At 39.7% G+C, this 13,767-nt stretch overlaps 5 protein-coding genes across 5 annotated transcripts; 2 read left to right on the top strand and 3 right to left on the bottom strand.

The window, feature by feature from the left end:
* Nucleotides 1-296: 296 nt before the first annotated feature.
* On the bottom strand, nucleotides 297-3,640 carry LOC103842903. Its single transcript, XM_033279756.1, has one exon. It carries the CDS (start codon nucleotides 897-899, stop codon nucleotides 669-671), a length of 231 nt encoding a protein of 76 aa, XP_033135647.1. The 5' UTR covers nucleotides 900-3,640; the 3' UTR covers nucleotides 297-668.
* A 60-nt stretch (nucleotides 3,641-3,700) lies between these two features.
* LOC103842904 (peptide deformylase 1A, chloroplastic/mitochondrial) lies at nucleotides 3,701-4,812 on the top strand. Its single transcript, XM_009119585.3, has 3 exons — nucleotides 3,701-4,158; nucleotides 4,241-4,330; nucleotides 4,395-4,812. The coding sequence occupies exons 1-3, from the start codon at nucleotides 3,778-3,780 to the stop codon at nucleotides 4,701-4,703; spliced, it is 780 nt and encodes a 259-aa protein (XP_009117833.2). The 5' UTR covers nucleotides 3,701-3,777; the 3' UTR covers nucleotides 4,704-4,812.
* A 71-nt stretch (nucleotides 4,813-4,883) lies between these two features.
* LOC103842905 (uncharacterized protein At1g15400-like) lies at nucleotides 4,884-5,657 on the bottom strand. Its single transcript, XM_009119586.3, has one exon. The coding sequence runs from the start codon at nucleotides 5,531-5,533 to the stop codon at nucleotides 5,105-5,107; it is 429 nt and encodes a 142-aa protein (XP_009117834.1). The 5' UTR covers nucleotides 5,534-5,657; the 3' UTR covers nucleotides 4,884-5,104.
* A 231-nt stretch (nucleotides 5,658-5,888) lies between these two features.
* Nucleotides 5,889-7,333, top strand: LOC103843173 (agamous-like MADS-box protein AGL61). The gene has a single exon (XM_009119879.3). It carries the CDS (start codon nucleotides 6,692-6,694, stop codon nucleotides 7,241-7,243), a length of 552 nt encoding a protein of 183 aa, XP_009118127.1. The 5' UTR covers nucleotides 5,889-6,691; the 3' UTR covers nucleotides 7,244-7,333.
* Nucleotides 7,334-7,433: 100 nt separating this feature from the next.
* On the bottom strand, nucleotides 7,434-9,190 carry LOC103842906 (uncharacterized protein F23B12.7). Its single transcript, XM_033279755.1, has 3 exons — nucleotides 9,086-9,190; nucleotides 8,905-8,967; nucleotides 7,434-8,704 (listed from the first exon to the last, which is right to left on the bottom strand). The coding sequence occupies exons 1-3, from the start codon at nucleotides 9,128-9,130 to the stop codon at nucleotides 8,534-8,536; spliced, it is 279 nt and encodes a 92-aa protein (XP_033135646.1). The 5' UTR covers nucleotides 9,131-9,190; the 3' UTR covers nucleotides 7,434-8,533.
* Nucleotides 9,191-13,767: the final 4,577 nt, after the last annotated feature.

The raw sequence follows: 13,767 nt of genomic DNA, 5'->3' as shown, positions 1-13,767 counted from the left end.
TTGTATTTATTCAAATACTATTGGGTTAAGCTGATGGAAAATAGCTAAATACCAAAAAATGATGTTTTTATAATCAACTTTTGATATGTTTGTAAAACATAGAAATTAATCATTTAAGCACAGAGGGAAAAATCATATGACCACCAAAGAGAATAATGCTTACATATATTGTTTTAGTTGGTTCCTAACAAGTCACACAACACTTGTGTGTGGTGTAATATATATCCGATTCTAAAATGAGATTTTTTTGTGTGATAGATGTACTTGTGATAGATCTACCAAAATAAACACATGCATGCCGAAAGGTACAGTACATCTAATTAAGAAAACAAAATATTACAGTATAGCTATTTGTCCTAGTATCGAACTTTTAGGTTATAGAGGGCTTTTAATTGGGGTCGTATGGAGTGTTTCACAAATCTAATAAGAGAATCATATTCAGAAGTTATTCGCCTCAATTTGGAATGTTCTCTTGGCTTTAGATTTATCGAGTTATTTACCCGAATTCACACCAGACAAGTAAAATAATAAATGACATACAATATTTTTTACCAACTAGTAACAATATGCATACTAGACGTTCGGAGTCAGCTAGCGCATATATATAAAAGAAAGAAATAATACATACGTAGTAATACATACATAGAAGTGTGTATTGATAAATAATATTATAGGCCACGGGAGAGCATGTTTTCGATGGATTCGAGACGCTGGAGAAGAAGCTGCTTTCTGAAGTTTGTGATGAAAGCTTCCGCGCACTTGTCCACGTCCATGGATGCCTTTCTCTCTACCTTCTTATTATTCCTCGTCTCTGTAATAACGATGTTAGTAGTACCATTACCACTTTCTTGCGCCGAACTCATCTTCAGATTGTTCTTGTTGTTGTTGTTGTTCATCATGATTGATATGTAGGAGTGTTTGTGTTTCCTGGTTTTGATTTAGGGTGAATTGTTTGTGATATTTAGGATGCTCCTAAACCTATGTATTTATAGGGGAATTTTGATAATACTTTCTTTATTAAAAAACAGAATTAGATTTGAAGGAATCAATAAGACTTTTTACTCTATACAGGAACCATATTTGAATGTTGAAGGAATAAAAAAGGAATCTTGAATCTCAAGTTACATACGCGACTTAGGAGGCTGAGGAACCATCCTGAAACCACCGAATGTATTCTCTGCAAATGATCATAGTTATACTATGAATTTCACCCCAAAAAGTTATTATCTAATTTGGTTCTATATTTTACAACAAAAAAAAATCGTGATATATAAGAAAAAAAATCCATTGGCATGCAATAAAATAAAAATAAAAATTTGGATATAAACAGAATCAAATCTAAGATTTCTGCATGGACGAAATATAAAGATATTGCCTGACTATTGAATTTGACTTTATCAATATGAAGAAACAAGTAAGCAAGCAAGATTCCAAATAAAAACTAGACAAGATTGACCATTTTATATATATATTAACCAAGTTGTTTACACGGAAAGAATTACGGCTTAAGCATCGGAGATCAGCTTCCTTAACTCACCTCCCCCTCTTACCGTTGACGCCGCTCCGGTAACCTTTTCCGCTTTTTTCTTGTTTTAACCAAGAAGATCGATTAAAATAACAAAGAAGAGATCATAAGGCTTAAGTTAGCATCTAACCTTTCCAAACTGAACTAGTAAATCTTAGGCAGATCCGTTGAATCAATTTACAAACATGTACCATAATTAATTAACTATTTGGCTCAAAGCCTACGTACGTGCATGTATGTTTACAACTTTACTTTGGACAGCTGGAGCGTTACTGGCTACCCCCAAACATCTATCCATTCTTTAAGCACATCAATAGTTAAAATATTTGAATCACTAGTTTAGGATGTTATTTTCGAATTGTTTATTACAATTTTCTTATCAATTACGATGTGGAGCTGTTATGGATTGCTCCGTATCACATCACTAATGTAAAATAAAATAAAGGATAGTGAGGAAAATATATATTTTAAAAACTCTAAACTACAAAACAGGTTACCTTTTTATAAAGCTGAGTAAAATATACCACATTCTTTAGATTTATCTTTAGATTTTAAGATTAAGTAATCAGTTTTGAATGCCAACATTAGGCTTCAACTCCATGTTGGTGTTATGTTCTCTGCTTGACATGATCCTATTCCTAAATATATTCCTCTTTTAATCCCAAATAAGCCAACCAAAGCTCGAGATCATTTTACAGTTAGTAAATGAACCGTCATAGAGGGCGATTGGTTTTCCCGCTACCATCCGCAAACACAACTTTTGCGATTGGTAGCGGTTGTCGGCGGTTTGCAACATTCACTCAAATCGCTCTAAACCGTTTTAAACCGCTCTGAATCTCATAAATCCAAAAGCCGGTTCCAGCTAGCGTTTGCGGTTGCGGGCGGTTACGGGAGAGTAAAAAAAAATTCTTTTTTTTAAGAGTAATTGGCGTAGATGCACCCAAAAACCCATGTAATTTGTCATATAACCTTGTTTCTTTTTAATATTTTTAGTGACTATAATATCCTTATCTATATCTCTCTCTCTTCTCCCTTTTATGTGTTCTAATCTCTTTATGTCTCGTATAAATTCTTCAAATCATCTTCTGATTCAACACAAATCTTTATTTTTTTATTCTGAATCTTTTGACACCCATAATGTTAATCTTATTATCTCACCCCAATTCCAATGTTTCCAATTTCGAATCACAATCAACTTTTAGATAATATATACGTTAGTAGGTATTTTATTACTTACCTGCTATTATTTAGATTTTAATGGATTCTTAATCGATACATGAAGTGTTAGCTGTTACAAATAGATTTAGAGATAACTAATTAATTGTTAATAGTTTCATTAACTGATATATGATTTGTTAGTCGATACATTTGTTTGATACATAGATTGTTAGATGATACTGAAATTATTAGCGAATATGTTAGTTGGTATGTAGATTGTTACCTGCTATGTAAATATTTAGCTGATAGATCTAGAGTTACTTGTTTTCGACAAAGCATAAGGGCATTTTTGTCCGCACAGTGTTAAAAAATTACTCATTTTTGGGTTATCCATAATTATGGGCATTCAGCAAATTTAGACCTTAATTGAGGATATTCCACACATTGTCTCTTTTTTTAAAACAATATATATACAAAAGTAAAAATATTTAATAAAAAATTTAAAATTGAAATTATGAAAATATTAAAATATATCTATTATATTTTAATTAATATTATAAAATTTTATAATAAAAACAATTTCAATAAATTTTCAAAAATTAAAATTATAACTTTCTAAATATAAATTTTATATTTATTATAATTTTATAATTTTTGATATTTTATAATTATATTAAATGTAAATATTGTTAATTTATTATTTGACTGTTACCGTATTTGGTAGTTAACCAGTCATAAGTCACCCGCAAACGCACCAATTTTTAACCGCAGTACCAGTCGTACAAATCTCTTAAAACTGCTAGAAACTGCAACCGTCCACATCCACAAACTCTCACAACTGCAACCGCTGCGTTTGAACCAGTCAGGCCCATAGTTAAATTTATCCATCCAGTAAGTGGTCTCGACCCATACATGATCGTCCCATAAAATCATTAAAAACGACTAAACTAGCAATAAGACATTTGTTTAGAGACAAATGCCAACATTGGGCTTCAAAAATACTGGGCCGAAGGAGCCGCAGACGTTAGCAGGCCCAAAGAGACATATCTCAAGAAACGACCCGGTGAGACTCCCCTCTGACCAAACCGACGGCTATGGCAACCATTTTCAGATTCTCACTTCGACTACTCCCGGTCTCCGCCGCCGTCACATGTCGCTCAACCCGATTCCCCGTTTCAAGACCCGACACCTCATTCTCGTTGAACCATAACCTCTATCATTTCTCCTCTTCTTCTTCATCCTCTTTGAAGACCAAAGCCGGTTGGCTACTGGGTCTTGGGGACAAGAAGAAGAAAGTGGACTTACCGGATATTGTAGCAGCTGGAGATCCGGTTCTGCACGAGAAGGCCCGAGAAGTTGACCCGGAAGAAATCGGGTCGGAGCGTATACAGAAGATAATTGATGATATGGTTAAAGTAATGAGATTAGCTCCTGGAGTTGGCCTTGCTGCTCCTCAGATCGGTGTCCCCTTAAGAGTAAGTAAAAAAGTCTAACGCTTTTCTTTTCTTCTTTTTAAAAATGTTAATGATTAAACTTGTTTCCATGGTGATGATTCAGATCATTGTTCTTGAAGATACAAAAGAGTATATCAGTTACGCACCAAAGGAGGAGACTTTTGCTCAAAACAGACGTCCCTTTGATCTTATGGTAATAAAGATTTAGTCATTCAAGTTGTTAAAATTAGTGAGAGTTAACTTTTTTGATGTGTTAGGTAATGGTGAATCCGGAGCTTAAAGCGAGCAGCGACAAGAAAGCTCTCTTCTTCGAAGGATGTCTGAGCGTTGATGGATTCAGAGCTGTGGTGGAGAGACACCTTGAAGTGGTAGTGACGGGCTACGATCGTCAAGGGAAGAGGATTCAGGTGAATGCTTCGGGTTGGCAAGCGAGGATTCTGCAGCATGAGTGCGATCATTTGGATGGTAATCTTTATGTTGATAAGATGATACCACGCACTTTTAGGACAGTTGAGAATTTGGACTTGCCTCTAGCTGAAGGCTGTCCTAAACTCGGACCTCAATGATAGACAGATTCTTCAACAGAAAGTTTGTTATGTAATTTTTGTAATGTTTTAAAGCTTCATGTCTCTTTACGGACAGTATTATTAATTTTAAGACAGAACATATCACACATTAAGACAGCTATGTTTTTTTTTAAAAATTGGAAATGTTGTCTAGCTCGTTATGGACAAGACACGGCGGCGAAGGCGTGAAATGCGGCGGTGATCAAGAAAAAAAAAACAAATACAGAGATGAAAAATTTGTCTGAAAAAAAAAAGACAGCTAATTTACAATCAAACATAAAATTCAAAGTATTGCGATCTATAAGCTTTAACCGGAGAGATTCGAAAATGAACAAGATTGTATCAGAACACACAAAGAGGATCAAAGACAGTATACTTTGGTGATCTCTATAGTTTTAAGCCTACCTTGATCTGCGTTTCGGTGGCTTCTTCCTCGGATTATTCTTCTTCCCCGGCGGTTTCTTCCCAAACGCAGTGCAGCAACCGCATGTCGAGAGTCTCGGAGACGGCGGATCCACCGCGGGAGACACTCTTCCGGTTGTTCTGTGATGACGTGGAGCTCCTCCGCCGTTGGATCGACTCCTCTCGAGACCTCCAGCAGCTGTTGGTGGTGGTACGCTTGTTTTGATAGGTCTGAGCTTGTCTTTCTCGTCGCCGGCGATCGGTTTCTCTTGCTCTTCCGACATAGGCTTAGGCTGTTCGTCGCGTTGACTTTCGTCCTTCTGCTCGGTGGCTTGTTTGTTTAGCTCGGCGATGACACGGTCGTCAAAGACTATGCCGGAAGATCCCTGACGGCGGAAGGAGATGGTTGATCTTTGAAGACCCTCCATGGATCTCTCTCTCTCTTGATTTCTTCTTTTGAGCTAAAAGACTAAAAAGTGATAAGGCTTATAAGTGTGTGATTAATCAATCATTGTGTTCAGACTCTCTTTCCTTTTTATTTCTGTCATCACTATTTAATTGACGCCGGTCCACTATTATTACTAATATTTATTATTTTGATGAATCGATAAGATGATGATGTTTTGAATTTGTTTTTTTTTCGTAACAACTAGTATCACTGTTATCAGAATTAATGTATTAGCAAAAGTAACGATAACAGTGATACTAGTTGTTACGAAAAAAAACTGGTTTGAAAACCAAACCTAATTAACAGATATAAGAAATTTAAAATATTTTAAAATTTGAAAATGCAAATATTGAATGATCATATAATTCTACGGAACATCAAAGATTCATCAGAAAACTGTATGAATCTTTGGAATCTTAATGCCACATAATCCTCTTTAATACATATTCAGATCACATATATGTTGGGTTTTTATTTTATTTTTAAAAACTCAAATGGCGTAAACATTTTTATTACTATTGTTTTATAATCAAGTGGCGTGGGTTAGATAATAATTAAGCTTAGAAAGTAGAAACAAACACGGGAATTGACTTATAGGACACGATTTAATTTATAATAAAATCTTCTCCTTCATTGGGTGACCAAATATATTTGCTATATTTAGGTGAGCAAGTGAGGATGGCATTAGTCATTAGATACCAAATCTCTAGTTTGACATTTACAAATCTCTAGTTTGAGATGAAAATAATATAAAAATACGGATAGGTGAAAGTGGGACATTTTGTAAATCAAGTTCAATTTCACCGTGTAATATATAGTTTTATTTAAGCTAAATAATTTACGCTCTTATGTTCTTTTTCCTCAGAATCAATTAAGAAAACTAATAACATGTAGCGAACCGGTTTTATCAGAAGATAAATAAACGGTCAACAACGGCTATTATGTATTGGCTAAATCTCTTTACATCACAACATTAACAAATTGAGATTTTATAACTCACAAATCTTGATATTTCATTATCGAGTAATTACAAAATGGGCAGTTACGAATGCAAGTTTATTATAATGCTACACCACAATCAATACTCTATATATGATAAAGGGATGAAAAAACAATCCTTCTAACGTCTAAATAAGTAATGACTTCAAAGAAAAAAGGAAGCACTGGACGGCAAAGAATACGGATGGCTAAGATAGAGAAAGAGAGCCACAGGCAAGTAGCATTCTCCAAACGCAGAGCTGGTCTCTTCAAGAAAGCTAGCGAGCTATGCACTTTGTGCGGTGTAGAGGTCGCAATAATCGTATTCTCACCCGCCAAAAAGCCTTTCTCGTTCGGGCATCCAAGCGTCTACTCCGTGCTGGACCGGTACAGGAACAATACTTCTTTTCAGCAGCAAAGTCAACCGCGGGAAAACACAGCAACGCGGAGCGAGTTGAGTTTGGTGTTGAGCCAACTGGAGGAAGAGAAGAAGAAAGGTGAGGAGATGAGGAAAGCGAGTGAGATGGCTAAATGGTCGGTGGATGAAATGAGTTTGCTTCAGTTACAGGAAATGAGATATGCGCTAGAGGAGCTGAGGAAGACAATGGTGGTGCCTCCTCCTTCTTACATGAACTCAATGTCTACTGGTTTTTCTTGTATTTATAATTCAAGCTATGTACATGCTTCTTCCCGAGTCACATATAAACTGTGATAAAAAGGAAAGAAGGAAATTTACAGTTATAGATGGTAGTAGTGCTTTTTGGCTATGAACATGCTTGCTCTTTTTTCAATTTTGGTTATATATTATTCTCATTTCCTAAATGTTTTGTGGCCTTTCAGAACTGAGTTGAGCATAATTAAAGTGGAATTGGTTGAATTTTATGGGAATATGTAAAAATTAAAAAAGATGATGGTTCAGCTGGGTACGAACCACCAGGCCATGCTGGATCTGAGTGGCTTTGAGCCGTTATCCGTCCACTGCCGAGAGAGGGAGGTGATCGCTGCTCTGTGAAACCAGCCTCACGCATTGCCCTCCACTTTAGGAACCGCCTGAGCCAAGCCTTCGCTCAACACACACGGGTCACTCTCGGCTTGGACTGGGCAGCCCAGAACATGCCACAACAGATCCGACCTGTGGGCCGGGCCAGTGTTCCATCAGCTTATTGTCCCCACATGGGTCACAAGCCCTCGCTACTGAGCTCGACGTACAATTGTTTGTTTAAGGACGTATATAAACAACACAAATTTGAGTAAAGAAACCGATGTGGGACAAAAAGAATAGCCTTTCTCTCTCTCTTTTTCTTCTTCTTAACAATTTGTTTCCACTTTGAGCAAGTACCACATTCATCTGGACTCTGTTAATTTTGAGAATGCACAAGGTTATACGTACGTGCATCGCATTTTACATGTTAGAATCAAACTTGTATATAAAAGCTTGGTTCTTATAACTTATTGAATCTATTGTTCTTGGCTCCTTGTTGTTTATGTGTTAGTGGGAGCTTTTCTCTCAGCCTGTTAAGATTTTTGAAGACCTCTCCGGAAAAATCAAGTTCATAACCGTACAGGTGAGCAAAGAAACTCCATTCCAGCTCTCTACCTATTTCAGCATTTTCAGAAGATCATAATCTCTTTGTTGCACATTTCTTACAAACACAGCGACACGTCTCTGGAGAATTCCATTGATTGAGGGAATTATAAAATTCGAGTAGACCTTTGCCCTGTTCATTGGAATCATCATCTCTTTTTCAGCGACACCAATGCCAGCGGCAAACACATATGAAAACAGCTGCAAACGAACAGGGCTCTTTTAGATGGCTGTGATGGAACTTTGGATGCACTTGCAAGGTCTGCCTCAATTTACATACTCGTTGTCAACTTCTTTTTTCTTTTAAGAAAACATAAACTCTTTCTCAATACAAAAGTCTAATCGATACAACATTACATCTAACAATCAATCAGCCTCACACAAATCAAAACTTTCTTCTGTTTGTAGTAAGTCTTCTCAGTCGCTCATGTCTTCAAAATCATTGACACCATCAGCTGATTCGTCTGCTTCTTCATCTGTCTCCATTGCTAACTCTGTTCCTTCCCCTTCTTCTTCATCACTGTCCTTGTCCTCATAGATCACGGGACCTCCATCCTCTTCTTCCTCTTCATCCAAGTCGTCCACAATCTACCATTAACACAATCAATAACGAATCAGTAACATACTTTACAGTCCACAAATGACAGTGTTATCCATGCACAGCGACCTCAGGACTTCAGTTGCGTGATTTCATTCCCAAACTGATCAATGGAATCAAACACCAAATCTATTGCTACACAATGAAATCAATATCTTCTTCGTATCAGAGATAATAATACATTACATACCAAGTCAAAGCAGGTTGAAACTTCTACGGCTGTGTGAAGAGTTGACACTCGTGATTCAATGAACTGCACACACAAGCAATCAAACACATATCAACCATCATCTACCTTCAAACTTTCTGTTTTACTATCAGAGACGCCATTGGCAAGCACACTCGGACAACAAACTCAAGCAGTCCCTAACCTGATACATGGAGTTTAACGCGAGCAAGGATGACTCTTGAGACATAATCCCACTGCAATGAGTAAGTAAGAGACACTTTATCCACGGAACCGCACAGGCTAAAACCGCACCCTGCAAAATCAAGAAAGTATTAAATGTTAAGGAATATATATAGAACTCTAAGGATCCTTATGTAAATACTTATTAGTGTTAATACCCTACTTGTATCTTGTATAAATACCTTCTGTATACGTAATAATAGAATCATTCAGCCTATTCTCTATATGGTATCAGAGCCTTCTTAAAAACCTAGCCGCCTCTTTTCCTTTCAAAATTTTTTTTTTTTTTTCCTTCATCGTTTTCATCATCACCATGTCGACCTCAACCAACTCTCATGCTTCAGCCAGCGAAACCATCACTGTCTCGGCTACACCAACTCTTCTCAATGTCAATATGACAAATGTAACAAAACTCACTGGATCCAACTACTTGATGTGGAGTAGACAGGTCCATGCTCTCCTTGATGGCTACGGTCTGGCAGGCCACATCGACGGCTCTACTGTCGTCCCCTCACCCACGATCACCAACGATGAAGGGGTCATCCCCAACCCTGACTACACCATGTGGAATAGACAAGATCGTCTTATCTATAGCGGTCTTCTTGGCGCTATTACCACCACGATTCAACCAATCTTGTCCACGGCTTCGACTGCGGCGGAGATCTGGACAACTCTATCAACGACATATGCAAAACCAAGTAGAGGACATGTCAAACAACTTCGTCAGCAGATACAAAACTGGAAGAAAGGTACAAAGTCCATCAACGAGTATCTCCAAGGGCTTACTACTCGTTTTGATGAACTTGCCTTGCTTGGGAAGGCACTTGATCATGAAGACCAAATCGAGTTTATTCTCGATGGCTTGAGCGAGGAGTATAAAACAATGGCTGATCAGATTGAAGGACGTGACACGGCTCCTTCTTTGTCTGAGATTCACGAGAAGCTTCTCAACCAGGAGGCGAAACTTCAGAGTGCTCTTCCTACGACAGAGATCACCCCAGTCACCGCGAACTTTGCCAACTCCAGGGGGTCCGGATACAATCGCAACCACAATCAGCGACGTGGAGGCTACCGTGGGAACCAAACATGGCAACAACATCAGATGAGTCCCACCTCAAATCAGTCTACTCCCCGAGGATATCAAGGGCGCTGTCAAATCTGCAGTGTCTATGGCCACAGTGCACGCCGCTGTCCTCAACTCCAGGGCGCTGGCTCGACGCCCTCTGCTCCACAAGGCTACTCCCCGGCTCCTCCAATGTGGCAACCTAGGGCAAACATGGCGCAAACAACTCTGTACAATCCCAATGCTTGGTTGCTTGACAGTGGGGCAACTCACCATTTAACATCGGACTTGAACAACCTTGCTCTTCACCAGCCTTTCCACGGCGGGGAAGTCTCGATTGCTGACGGCTCAGGTCTGAAAATCACACACATTGGTTCATCTACTCTACCTACAAACTCTAAAACTCTGGCTCTTAAAGATATTTTATGTGTTCCGAGTGTGAGCAAGAACTTGATATTTGTTTATCGTCTTTGCAATGCTAATCAAGTTTCTGTGGAATTCTTTCCTGCCTCTTTTCAGGTGAAGGATCTCAACACGGGGGTCCGGTTGCTCCAAGGTCGCACGAGGAATGATTTGTATGAGTGGCCGGTGTCTCCAAAACCAACTGCCTATGTTACTTACCCAGACACCCGAACCACTCTCTCTCAATGGCATCAACGCCTTGGCCATCCTTCCACCTCTATCTTAAAAGCTGTTGTTTCTGCGTTTTCTTTACCATGTTTCAGTACTTCCTCTGTTATTTCTCCTTGCAATGATTGCCTACTTAATAAAACTCAAAAACTTCCTTTTCATCAAAGCTCTATTGTCTCTACTCATCCTCTTGAATATCTATTTTCTGATGTATGGCAATCTCCTGTCATCTCAACTCAAAACTTTCGCTATTATCTTGTCCTAGTTGACCACTTCACTAGGTATACTTGGATGTTCCCTCTTACTAAAAAGTCCCAAGTCAAAGCTATATTCATTACCTTCAAACCACTTGCAGAAACGAAATTCAAAACCAAAATTCGAAACCTTTATTCTGATAATGGTGGAGAGTTCATTGCTCTCAGCCCATTCCTCTCTTCTCAGGGCATATCTCACCTCACCACACCACCCCACACACCCGAACATAATGGCCTCTCTGAGCGTAAGCACCGCCACATTGTGGAAACTGGTTTATCCCTCCTATCCTCAGCCAAAATTCCTCTATCCTATTGGCCATTTGCGTTTGCTACAGCCGTGTTTCTCATCAATAGATTGCCCACACCTGTGCTCTCAAACACTTCTCCTTTCCAAAGACTTTTTCATTCCACACCAAACTACCAAAAATTGCGAACGTTTGGTTGCTTGTGCTTCCCTTGGCTCCGGCCTTATGCTCCTAACAAACTCGAAAACAGATCCCTTCCTTGTGTCTTTATTGGCTACTCTCTTACTCAAAGTGCATATCAATGTCTTGATCCTCTTACTGGTCGGATTTATGTTTCTCGCCATGTAAGGTTCAATGAAACCCAATTCCCTTTTCCCACCATGATCAAACAAACCGTGCCAAACCCACCTGAACCCGCACCTACCTATGATAGCACACCTGTTACCATCATCCCGTGTACATCGCCGCTCATACACTCGTCTCCTCCGGCTGCTAGCAATCAACCTCCGTGTCCTGGTTCTTCGCCTGTCATGCAGCCAGCCCCGTCAGTTACCACTGCTCCTACAGTGCAAGCGAATGTGGAGACTGTTTCACCTGTAGCCGCTGAGATCGCCACTCAATCGGCTCCAGCACCATTATCTCAGGCACCTGCGGGCACATCCAGTCAAGAACCTGCAGTTGTAGCATCTGCAACTCAAGAGGTGGTCACAGAAAACAGACATTCTATGACCACTCGCTCCCGGAATAATATCGTCAAGCCGGTTGCCAGATACAATCTCAGTGCTACGCTTACGTGTGATCCACACTGGATCCCTTCTACTTGGCAGCAAGCGATGAAGCATAAACACTGGAGAGATGCTATGTCACGTGAATTCAACTCAACAAATGAGAATAGAACTTGGGATTTGGTAGCAGCTTCTCAAAATATGAATGTTGTGGGTTGTCGCTGGGTGTTTACAATCAAATATAATCCTGATGGAAGCATAGACAGATATAAAGCTCGGATTGTAGCCAAAGGGTATCATCAGCAACAAGGTATTGACTATGGTGACACCTTCAGTCCAGTTATCAAGTCTACTACCATTCGGATTGTCCTTGGTCTTGCGGTGAATCATGACTGGCCAGTAAGACAAATTGATGTCAACACTGCCTTTCTACAAGGTCATCTTCAAGAAGAAGTGTTCATGTCCCAGCCACCAGGTTTCACAGATTCGGATCGACCTCATCATGTCTGCAAATTACGTAAAGCCCTATATGGCTTGAAACAGGCCCCTCGCGCCTGGTACTCAGAACTCAAGACATTCCTCATTCGCTCGGGCTTCAAGAATTCTTTGGCTGATACTTCTCTGTTCATCCTCAACCACAAGGGTCACTTTGTCTACGTCTTAGTGTACGTTGACGATATATTGGTTACTGGCAGCGATCAGAATCTGGTTCAACAGGTCATCACTTCTCTCGCATCACGCTTCTCTATCAAAGATATGGGAAACCTCAGCTACTTTCTTGGCATTGAGACAGTCCGCACCTCGCAGGGTCTTCATATGATGCAGCGAAAATATATAACTGATCTCCTTGTCAAGGCGAATATGCTGCATGCTAAGCCTGTCTCAACTCCTCTTGCTACTCATCCGAAGCTTACACTCAATGCAGGCGCTCCTTTGCCTGATCCACACGAGTACAGACGTCTCGTTGGTAGTCTCCAGTATCTCTCTCTCACTCGTCCTGATGTTTCGTATGCTGTTAATAGGTTGTCGCAGTTCATGCACAAACCGACGACAGAACATTGGCAGGCGGTGAAACGTGTTCTTCGCTACCTCTCTGGCACTTTGACACATGGGATCTTCCTTCGCAAGCAGACAAAGCCGACGTTACATGCGTTTTCAGACGCAGATTGGGCAGGAGATTCTGACGACTATGTCTCCACGAATGCCTATATCATCTTCCTCGGCTCCCAACCGATCTCCTGGACATCTAAAAAGCAGAAAGGAGTTGCCAGATCATCTACTGAAGCTGAGTACCGTTCTGTTGCAAACACTGCTTCCGAACTACGCTGGATTGTTTCTCTTCTCATGGAACTTGGTGTGCCTCTGTACTCGTGTCCAACCATCTATTGTGACAACATAGGTGCTACATATCTTTGTGCGAATCCGGTCTTTCATTCTCGGATGAAACATATAGCCATCGACTATTACTTTGTTCGTGGTCAGATACAGCACGGTCTCTTGCGTGTCACACACGTTTCCACTCATGATCAGCTTGCGGATGGGCTAACCAAACCACTCTCACGGACACCTTTTCAGAGTTCACGAATCAAGATTGGTGTTGCTCCCTCACCACCATCTTGAGGAGGCGTGTTAAGGAATATATATAGAACTCTAAGGATCCTTATGTAAATACTTATTAGTGTTAATACCCTACTTGTATCTTGTATAAATACCTTCTGTATACGTAA

The sequence above is a fragment of the Brassica rapa genome, chromosome A09, assembly GCF_000309985.2.
Source record: "Brassica rapa cultivar Chiifu-401-42 chromosome A09, CAAS_Brap_v3.01, whole genome shotgun sequence".
Classification (NCBI taxonomy): domain Eukaryota; kingdom Viridiplantae; phylum Streptophyta; class Magnoliopsida; order Brassicales; family Brassicaceae; genus Brassica; species Brassica rapa.
Note: the sequence above shows the minus strand (reverse complement) of the source record. Positions and strands in the feature narration are given on the sequence as shown.

Bases quoted from the DNA above. Each gene is read 5' to 3' on its own strand.
- LOC103842904 (XM_009119585.3), top strand. From the start codon at position 3,778: ATGGCAACCATTTTCAGATTCTCACTTCGACTACTCCCGGTCTCCGCC. The intron at 4,159-4,240 runs GTAAGTAAAAAA...GTGATGATTCAG, and splicing joins AGATCGGTGTCCCCTTAAGA to ATCATTGTTCTTGAAGATAC. The intron at 4,331-4,394 runs GTAATAAAGATT...TTGATGTGTTAG, and splicing joins GACGTCCCTTTGATCTTATG to GTAATGGTGAATCCGGAGCT.
- LOC103842906 (XM_033279755.1), bottom strand. From the start codon at position 9,130: ATGTCTCAAGAGTCATCCTTGCTCGCGTTAAACTCCATGTATCAG. The intron at 8,968-9,085 runs GTTAGGGACTGC...TTGTGTGTGCAG, and splicing joins CGTTAAACTCCATGTATCAG to TTCATTGAATCACGAGTGTC. The intron at 8,705-8,904 runs GTATGTAATGTA...TGTTAATGGTAG, and splicing joins TTTCAACCTGCTTTGACTTG to ATTGTGGACGACTTGGATGA.
- LOC103843173 (XM_009119879.3), top strand. From the start codon at position 6,692: ATGACTTCAAAGAAAAAAGGAAGCACTGGACGGCAAAGAATACGGATG.
- LOC103842905 (XM_009119586.3), bottom strand. From the start codon at position 5,533: ATGGAGGGTCTTCAAAGATCAACCATCTCCTTCCGCCGTCAGGGATCT.
- LOC103842903 (XM_033279756.1), bottom strand. From the start codon at position 899: ATGATGAACAACAACAACAACAAGAACAATCTGAAGATGAGTTCGGCG.